At 40.2% G+C, this 10,257-nt stretch overlaps 1 protein-coding gene across 2 annotated transcripts in view; it reads right to left on the minus strand.

Annotated features, from left to right (window-relative positions):
• Window positions 1-10,257, minus strand: part of LAPTM4B (lysosomal protein transmembrane 4 beta) — a 71,229-nt gene that overhangs the window by 28,308 nt on the left and 32,664 nt on the right. For both annotated transcript variants that reach the window (XM_024756628.1, XM_024756629.1), the window contains exons 3-4: window positions 4,278-4,351; window positions 3,793-3,915 (exon numbers count right to left, since the gene is read on the minus strand). In XM_024756628.1, the coding sequence (XP_024612396.1) occupies window positions 3,793-3,915; window positions 4,278-4,351 (197 nt within the window). The remainder of the gene's footprint in view (window positions 1-3,792; window positions 3,916-4,277; window positions 4,352-10,257) is intronic.

Consider the following 10,257-nt stretch of genomic DNA (forward strand, 5'->3'; position numbering starts at 1 on the left):
AAAGAAAGAAAGAAAATTCAGTGGAAGATTCATGAGACGTAAAGATCTAATTCTGCCCTCCAACCATATAGAAAGTTAGAAGTCAATGGTCTTTACAACGCCTCAAAATTTGGATTTTCTGCAAATTCTGGACCATTCTAATGGGCTTGTGTAGGGCAAGGGTTGGAGAACCCTATTAAAATAGTGCCTTCTTAATATAGAGCATTTTTGCTGATGCTACTTCTCCTCAAAGAGCAGAACCTTTATATTAGTAGGTTTTTACAGCATCTAAAAAAAAAATCAAAACTATTATATAGAATGGATAAACAAGGTCCTACTGTATAGCACAGGGAAATACATTCAATATCCTGTGATAATAATCGAAAAAGAATATGAAAAAGAATATGTATATACATGTATAACAATCACTTTGCTGTCCAGCAGAAATGAACACAACATTGTAAATCAATTGTACTTGAATTAAAACGAAAAACAAAAAAACACAAGTCCTACCATCTGACCATAATGATTAACTACCAGGTCAAAAGAAACCCTTTTAGGAGGACTGAAATCTGCTACTATGGTTCACGGGAATGACAGGATGTCACCGCGAATCTCGTGCTCAGCACTGATCGAAGCTCTCATTGCAAACGGCTTACACAGTGTGCACAGAAGGCAGCCCTGTGTGCGGTCACCCTTCATCTCCCCTTATCACCCACTAGTATGTGTCTGGATCCCACGTGAGCAGGATTCCCAGACATAACAAAGGAGAAAACTCGTGACTCGTGCCTGGCTCCTCCTCCCCAGGATGAGCCTCGCCTAGTGGTTTTCAGAGTCTCCTTTCACTCTGGCAAAATACCTAAGTAATAAAATCTAAGTCACTTTTTGTGATCAGCTCATCAAACTGGCCCCTGCCCTTGGAGCCTAAAAAGGCTGTCTGTAGTACTGACCTCAAAGGGCAAAAATAAAACAAAATGGGGCTTCCCTGGTGGCGCAGTGGTTGAGAGTCTGCCTACTGATGCAGGGGACACGGGTTCGTGTCCCGGTCCGGGAAGATCCCACGTACCGCGGAGCGGCTGGGCCCCTGAGCCATGGCCGCTGAGCCTGTGCTCCGCAACGGGAGAGGCCGTAACAGTGAGAGGCCCGCATACCGAAAAAAAAAAAAAAAACAAACAAAACCCAAACAAACTGATGTTATTTACAAGACCAACACAAAATCATATTGTTTCCAGGAATGTGGAAAAAAATAAAAAACAACCGTTATTACAGTGGAAATATATGAGCCTTTCCACAAAGATCTTCACACTCTTTCCCCCAGAAAAGTGAACGTGGTTTCTACATCCACTTAAGACCTGTAAAAACACACACATAACTTACTTGAACTGTGTTTTACAAGACTCCACATAAAAAGAACTGGCGCTAGGATTAAGTGGTGCTCTCTAGCAGCCTTCTCAGACAAGCCTCCCCAGGTTCACTGTGTATCTCAACTTGTCAGCAGGAGGGGCAATAGCAGTGGAAATTTAATGTCCCCTTTCAGTGCTGTCTCTTAGGCACTGTGATGACCTGCAGGCCTCGCTCTTCCAGCCCAGACTGATCTTCAAGTCGAACATGCAGAAGATGCCTACTTGTATTATTTGGTTTATAATTATAAATAAAAGTAGAGAGTGAGTTTTTAAACTCATAGGATTATTGTGAGCCCCACCAATACTATGACTTTACCACTGGGTACAGAGTGACTAAACAATGCAGGTGGAACAGGAGGTCTTGGTAGTATCCTGAGTGTTCTAGACTCTGGCCTGCACATTACCCTTTCTCCTCCTTATAAATCTCCAAATACATGGGATGGAGCACACAATATATGACTCTTCAAGTAGTCAAAATTGGCATGTGACTTGCCTTGGTGTCCCCTTACTCCATCCCACCCTCTCCTGGCCCCCTCATGTGATGGGCTCCGTGGAGACCATGTTTCCTCCACAATTCCAGGATGATTTTAGGAGCTCAGTGCCAGATCATGATTACAGAGTAGAATTCAAGTCCTTAAAGACAGAGGTAGTTCTACAACCTGTTCATCACATATAAACCCCCTCATGCAGAAACACTTAGCTGTTATCACAAGAGATGATACATAAAATTAGCACGTGGGAAATAACACCAAAATTTTCTTGATACTACACTCTATGAAAACATAGATCTATTTCTAAGAAACAAAAAGAAGCTATTTTCTTACAACAATGACAACCTCATACTTTTAAGGAGCAACACACTGGATGGAGGCTTTTCATACTAGGTCTGTTGAGTACTAGTCACGTGATCTGGGCCAACTGCCAAAAGATCACAAACTCCTGTGGCCACACTTCCTACCTGGCTCCATCCCCTCCATTCCTCTTTTCCACTGAACTTCTTGACCTCCATTTTCACATCAAACCCCCAGTCTGTATCTCCGTCCCAGAAAAACCCTGTTCCTTCCCCCATGCTCAGAAACTACTGTTTTTTTTAAAGGAAATATATTTATTTATTTATTTGTTTGTTTATTTATTTATGGCTGCATTGGGTCTTCGTTGCTGTGCGGAGGCTTTTTCTCTAGTTGTGGTGAGCGGGGACTACTCTTTGTTGCAGTATGTGGGCTTCTCATTGCGGTGGCTTCATTTGTTGCAGAGCATGGGCTCTAGGTGCGCCAGATTCAGTAGTTGTGGCGCACAGGCTTAGATGCTCCGCAGCATGTGGAATCTTCCCGGACCAGGGCTCGAACCCGTGTCCCCTGCATTGGCAGGCGGATTCTTAACCACTACACCACCAGGGAAGTCCTCAGAAACTACTATGAAAACTAAAGACTGAGCATACTATTCTCTCCATTTAAAGCATTCTAAGATTTTGAAGAAATTAAATTTTAAGGTACATAATTTAAAACACAATGATTAAAAAAATGTGAAGGCACAGAAGTACTCTAATCTCACACCCTCCATGAGCTTCTTAATAGCCAGCCACCAATATTCACTCATATGGTCACAAAGGACATTTAATATTGTAGAAAACCAGCCCCAGAAAGAAGTTTGGGGCTTCCCTGGTGGCACAGTGGTTAAGAATCCACCTGCTAATGCAGGGGACACAGGTTTGAGCCCTGGTCCAAGAAGATCCCACATGCCGCGGAGCAACTAAGCCCATACGCCACAACAACTGAGCCTGCGCTCTAGAGCCCGTGAGCCACAACTACTGAAGCCCGCATGCTTAGAGCCCGTGCTCTGCAACAAGAGAAGCCACTGCAATGAGAAGCCCGCGCACTGCAACGAAGAGTAGCCCCCGCTCACCGCAACTACAGAAAGCCTGCGTGCAGCAACGAAGACCCAACTCAGCCAAAAATAAATTAATTAATTAATTAATTAATTTAAAAAAAAAAAGAAGTTTGAAGAAGAAGAAAGGGGTTCTATGGTCAAATAAGTTCAGGAAACAGTACATAGTAGAGTTCCACTTTTCCCATACCCGGCAGAGGCAAAAGGCTATCATCCTCTGCTAATTGAGCAAATTGCATTTTACAAAAATAAGACAATTAGTAAGTAGCTTGTAAATCAGGTAGGCACCTCTAATACCATCATCACCAACTTATCTACCTCAGGGGGTTATGTTTTCCCAAAAAGCATTCTAAGAGATAAAAAATCTTATCTTTATTCAAAAATCTCTCATCAGTAACTCAGATGCAAGTTAAAACGCCACAAATTAATATGTATATGTATGTTTATCTCTACGTCTTTTGTATTTCTATCTTAACCAGGTCTCCCTCACGAAGAAACATAGTTAGTAATTATAAAGGTCACATACCAGCTGTCGTATGTATTCCTGGATGGAGTTTGGATAAACAAGCACAGTGACTGCAACCAAGGTGTTCAGGGCAAAATCAAAGATCTGGTAACAGAAGAATGGGATGATCCAGGCCGCGTGTTGCTAAACATAAGACAGGACAGGATGTTAATATTTAATATGTTCAATATTACAAAACAATATTTTTTGAATTCAGAGAAATCTTTTCTTAATCTGAAGGGAAACGGGGGAGTAGAAATTCATTAAAGCAGGTCATGATGGCAACTTGCTAAACCAAACAAAAGCAGCGAACCAGCAAGCCTCAGTGAACACTTCTGAGACTGTAACACTGGTTTTCCACGTAACATTAGCAAGAGATTTAAACTTTTAAAGATTCTTACAGGAAACTGAGAACAATCATTCCCCACTCCTTACAGATAGCTGCACAGATACATGTGTAAGGGACCAAGGAAAAGGCCCAGGACCTTATTTTCTAAGCTGCTTACCTTGTATGCTCCGTAAGTAGCCATTGCACAGATCAGGATCATGAGAAGAGAAATTGCGATAGCAATGCACATGTCTGCAAAAAAGTTTTTTTTTAAAAAGAAAGTCAGTAGTAGCTCCACTGTTTTAACATTTTTTAAAGTCACACCTCAAAGGCATTTTGTTTATAAACCAATTATAGACAAGAACTTTATACTAAGTTAAACACCAATGGAATTTAAGGGAAAAAAAATGTCATGAAGAACCTAGGGGTAAGACAGGAATAAAGACGCAGACCTACTGGAGAACGGACTTGAGGATATGGGGAGGGGGAAGGGTGAGTTTTGACAGGGCGAGAGAGAGTCATGGACATATACACACTAACAAACGTAGTAAGGTAGATAGCTGGGGGGAAGCAAGCCGCAAGGCACAGGGATATTAGCTCGGTGCTTTGTGACAGCCTGGAAGGGTGGGATGGGGAGAGTGGGAGGGAGGGAGACGCAAGAGGGGGGACATATGGGAACATATGTATGTGTATGGCTGATTCACTTTGTTATAAAGCGGAAGCTAACACACCATTGTAAAGCAATTATACCCCAATAAAGATGTTTAAAAAAAAAAAAAAAGTTAAACACCAGAGTTCCTTTGTATTCTGAGACGACGATTGTTAAGGGAAGCAAAGTGCCTAAAAGATTTTCTCCCTAAATCACACATAGGTCTATATTAAATATATCCATAAATATACCTATGTATATATATTTCAAAGTTTGGTCTTCTGGTCCACCGAATTATATATATAACAAATGAGGTATTCTTTTTCTTATCAGGACCTTTAAGTCTCTGTTTAGTCCAGAGCCCGCCAACCTCTCCAATCTCCTCTCATCCCATCCCACACTTTCCTACTCACTGTAATCCAGCCATACCATTTAGTTCACTAAACACAGCCAAATCATCCCATGCCAGGGCCTCACATTTGCAGTTCCCACTGAATAGAAGTAATGTCGCTCATATTTTCACATGATTGGCTCCGCCTTTTTAATCCTTCAGCTCAACACCTCCAAGATCTTCCGTGGCCATCCTAGCTAATGTGACCCTCCCAGTCATGCCCCCGTGGCTGCTATATTTTCTTTACGGCATGTTTCACTACTATCTTGCTCATTCGTGTACTGTCTGTCTCTGCTAGAGGAACCTTCCTGAGGAAAAGGAGCTGCTGCTGTGTCTCGTTCACTACTGCAACCTCAACACCGAGAAGGTGACAGATGCCGCATGTGCGCGCTGAGCACTTGTACTGTGGTCAGTCTGCATTGAGATGTGCCGTAAGACTGAAACCTACTCCTCATTTCAAGGACTTAGTATCAAAAACAAAAAAAATCCCATTAATGATTTTTATACTGATTACAAGCTGAAATAATATTTGGGATACACTGAGTTAAATACATTATTAAAGTTAATCACCTGTTTGTTGTTACCTTTTTAAATGAGGCTACTAGGAAATTTAAAATGACTTGTGTGCTTGTATCATTGTTGAATAGAGCAGCTCTAGTACAAAGCCTGTTTCACAGTAGGTACAAACTGAAGACTTATTCTGATTAGAAGCACAGTATATCTGGGTTTCTGAAGGTAACGTGTAGGGTTATAATCAGGCTAAGAGAGTACAAAAACCCTTGCAGTGAAGTATCTGTACAGTGCTGACAGTTTCCAAGGCATTTTCACAGATACCTCATTGAGTCTTCATTACTCTGAGGTAGACGTTACTGTGCCCAGTGAATGGATTATGAAACCAGGGCTCAGAGGTCATGTAACCTGCTGAGATAGCATTTGCATCAAAAGGCTAAACTATGACTAATCCAGCTCCTACGATTCAAATCTTTGGCTCTCTCTGCTATACGATGCTGCTTCTACTTAAACTTTAAATACTGACCAAATGAACCAACCTAGGCTGCCACTTGCTACGGGTATTTCTCCAAAGGAAAGCATTCCAGTTCTAGAGCCACCCACACTATATCCTCAGCTTCAGAGATGAGAGGATATTTTAAGCAGGTTTACAAACAGAATCGTAAGGGCAAAGTACTTTCTGTGTCAGATGTATATATATCAACAAAGACCATTTGGCACCTTAAAAAAAATGAAGCTTCCTTAAAATGGTCTCCAGATTTAATGCAGTACATTTATAATAAAGCTGATGACTTTTACTAAAGGAGTAAAAATTTGATTCTCAAAAAAAAAGAAGGTTATAAGAGAATCAAGAGATAATTAATACTAGTCAGTACTTAAAAGAGCATGATTTCTCTCAGGATACATATATATTTTATAGTTTACTTTATAATTTTAATGCTAAATGAACTCACCTTCCCTTATTATGAGGGAAGAGGTACCAACAAGGACATTTCACGTATGCCTCACAGTATTTTTGCCGGGCAAGTAACCTGCCCAAGGTTGCCCAGCTGCCAAGTGGTGGATGAGCTATTCTACCCCAGAAGTTTAACTCCAGAGGCAAAGCTCTTAGCCACCATGCCACCCAGCTGCGAAGGAGGTAAAGCAAATGCAGTAGTGGAGGTCAAAGTCCTGGGAAACCAGAGAGCCTCCCTAAAAGGAGTAGACATCCTTTATTATGTGCAAAGCCTATCAGAACTTGTAGTGATCTCTAAAACTTGATTGAACTCAGGCAGAAATTTTTTATTTTCTTTGTCTTACTTTGACGCATTCCAAATTCTGTACAAGCCTATTTTATAATGAGAAAAAATGAGTTTTATAAAAGCTAGCCCATTAGAGGATACTCTTTGACTCCCTCATAGATCTTAAGAGAAATAGAGAGACAGAGAGAGAAACAAGCAAACAAAAAAATCTAAGGCTTTATTTAAAAATAAAAATATGGGGCTTCCCTGGTGGCACAGTGGTTGAGAGTCTGCCTGCCAATGCAGGGGACACGGTTTCGAGCCCTGGTCTGGGAGGATCCCACATGCCGCAGAGCAACTGGGCCCGTGAGCCACAATTACTGAGCCTGAGCGTCTGGAGCCTGTGCTCCACAACAAGAGAGGCCGCGACAGTGAGAGGCCTGCGCGTGCGCACTGCGATAAAGAGTGGCCCCCACTTGCCGCAACTAAAGAAAGCCCTCACACGGAAACGAAGACCGAACGCAGCAAAAATAAATAAATAAATATTTTAAAAAAGAAAAAAAATATATAAATATAATGGTTACATTAATATTTATGTTATAATAAAATTTATATAAATTATCTTTTATATTAATATTAGGCATATCAATAAAACCTTTATTAATATAAAATACTAATACAGAATAAAACACTAAAATCTTGAATAATTTTATGTCCTATTCTGGAAAAAAAAAAGAAAACCACTCCAGAACGAAATCTCACATAATCATTAAAATTTTTTAAATTTCCATCTTTTTCAAAGAATATAAATCTCAGGAGAAATTTAAAAGGCACAAATAAAATGAAAGTCATAAAGTATCCTATCACCACTCACAATGAGATACCACAGAAAAAATGTTAATTTGAGATGAGGAAATTTTCAAAATTCTATTCCTGTTAATGACTACACCAACCACACTGAACAGACTGAATATATCACAAGCATGTCAAATAGCTTAGGTAGGATCAAAGCGTAAATCAAATAAAAACACAGAGCAGAGGAGATAAAACAGGTTAATGAACCTCGTATCTCCTAGCAACCTAGAGCACAAGTCAGCTCCTCTGAAGTAGTGTGCGGTGTACCATGGTGAACATGAGAGTTACTCTGAGGAATGAAAATTCATTTCTTTTATAATTATGTCAACCGGCAAATGAGTAACTGGTCCTACTAACAATATAGGAATGTTTATACAATCGGTAAAGTACTGGTCAGTGACAGGAATATCCTTTACTTATTCTTTGCACAGCAGCTCCACCAACAAAAGTCAGAGCACACTGTGGGCAAGTTGTTTCCTAAATTAAATTCCTGGCTTAATGACTCAGTTCTAATTTGAAAAGGTTCCAAAGAAAAGCTACACCACAGGCCACAAAGGCATAATTAGAAAGCATTTCCTGATACTTAGTCAATTAATCATTTAAATAGAATAGGCATATAAAGGAGTTTCCCCGAAATGCCTTTGTTAAAATAATCTTTCTAATTCTACTCTTCCTTAACATTTCTTGGGTTTGTGTCCTTCCCATAAAACTGGTAGCTAGATAGATAACTAACACCTGATTTATGCTCTCACACCATACTTGCCTAGTCACGAGTCATTCTTATGGCTCAATTTTCGGCCATGTTTTTGGCTCATGAAAACAAACAGTATTTGGGGTATAGTTTCACCATTAAGTCTAGAGGAGAACTATTTTCAGATGAACTCACAGCAACAATATGGAGCTCCTGAGAGCAAAATACAAAAGCCCTCAACCCCTGCGGGGGTAAACACAAAACCCAGGTAAGTCCCTCCTATGGGGCCTCACGTTCTGAGGTTGAAAGCTTGGGGAAGAATAAGCGTAAGGCACTAATTTTATTCCCCTAAAACAGAAGCAAAGCTCTAATATACTTTTTGTTATTTGTGTCGCAATTATTTATAACTTTTTATTGAAGTAAATTCAGATAGAAGAGGGGTTTCTTGTAACTTGCTAATTTACAACTTTATTCTTAAACCCAAAATTTATTTCATGAATACTAAATAGGTGTGTAACATGGGATAAAAATGTGAGGCTGCAGAGATTAAGAGGACATAATCTTTGCTCTCAGATGCTTAGTATCTACTGGGAAGGGATGGAAGAATTCAATAGCAGATAACAGATGACAAGCTAGGGGAGTTCAGAGGGGACAATATTTTCAGCCAAGAGGAACAAAAAAGAATTTATGGGAGGATGTGGTTATTTGGGCTGGGTCTTTTTTTCCCCTCATAAATTTTCTGTATTAAGATATAATTCACATTCTATAACATGCACCCTTTGAAAAAGCATATATATAATTCAGTGGGTTTTTTAGTCACAAAGTTGCACAGCCATCACCACTATTTCCATAATATTTTCATTCTCCCCAAAAAAACCCCCTCTATACCCTTAGAAGTCACTCCCCATTCCCCCCCACCCTCCAGCCCCTGGCAACCATTAAGGTACTTTCTATCTCTTTAGATCTGCCTATACTGTACATGTCATATAAATGGAATCATACAATATGCGGCCTTCTGTGTCTGGCTTATCTCATTTAGGATAATATTTTCAAGGTTCATACATGTTGTCAGGTGTTAAGATTTAAACTATAAGTTACAAAGGATTAGTTAGTTAAGTAATATACGGAAAATGTCAAGTTCAGAGAATCTCTGTTAACTCCTCACTTTCTAAGATAAGGAAATTAGCTCCTGCCAGCTATTCTCATATTGAGAAATTTATACTGACATAATTAAGTCTCATAAAGGTTGCTTATATAAAAACAGAAAAACCTGGACTTCCCTGTTGGCGCAGTGGTTAAGAATCCGCCTGCCAATGCAGGGGACACGTGTTCAAGCCCTGGTCCGGGAAGATCCCACGTGCCGTGGAGCAACTAAGCCACAACTACTGAGCCTGTGCTCTAGAACCTGCGAACTACAACTACTGAGCCCGCGTGCCACATCTACTGAAGCCCACACACCACAACAACTGAAGCCCACGCACCTAGAGCCCGTGCTCTGCAACAAGAGAAGACACTGCAATGAGAAGCCCGCACACCTCAAGGAAGAGTAGCCCCCACTCGCTGCAACAAGAGAAAGCCCACGTGCAGCAACGAAGACCCAACGCAGCCAAACATACATACATACATACAAAAATAAATAAATTTAGAAACAGAAAAACCAATAAGGAGCCTTTACAGTTTTTGTAATTATGGTCACTGGAGAACCAAGATGTGTGACTAGACCTTAAGAGAAGGAAATAAAATAAATTTAATAAAAAATATTCATGATCTATTTGGAACAATTCTGGAAACATTACTGCTGGACACTAAAGAAGACTTGCACAATTGGAAAGGCATAAGTTT

The sequence above is a fragment of the Neophocaena asiaeorientalis genome, unplaced genomic scaffold (genome assembly GCF_003031525.2).
Source record: "Neophocaena asiaeorientalis asiaeorientalis breed wild unplaced genomic scaffold, Neophocaena_asiaeorientalis_V1.1 scaffold29, whole genome shotgun sequence".
Taxonomy (NCBI): Eukaryota; Metazoa; Chordata; class Mammalia; order Artiodactyla; family Phocoenidae; genus Neophocaena; species Neophocaena asiaeorientalis.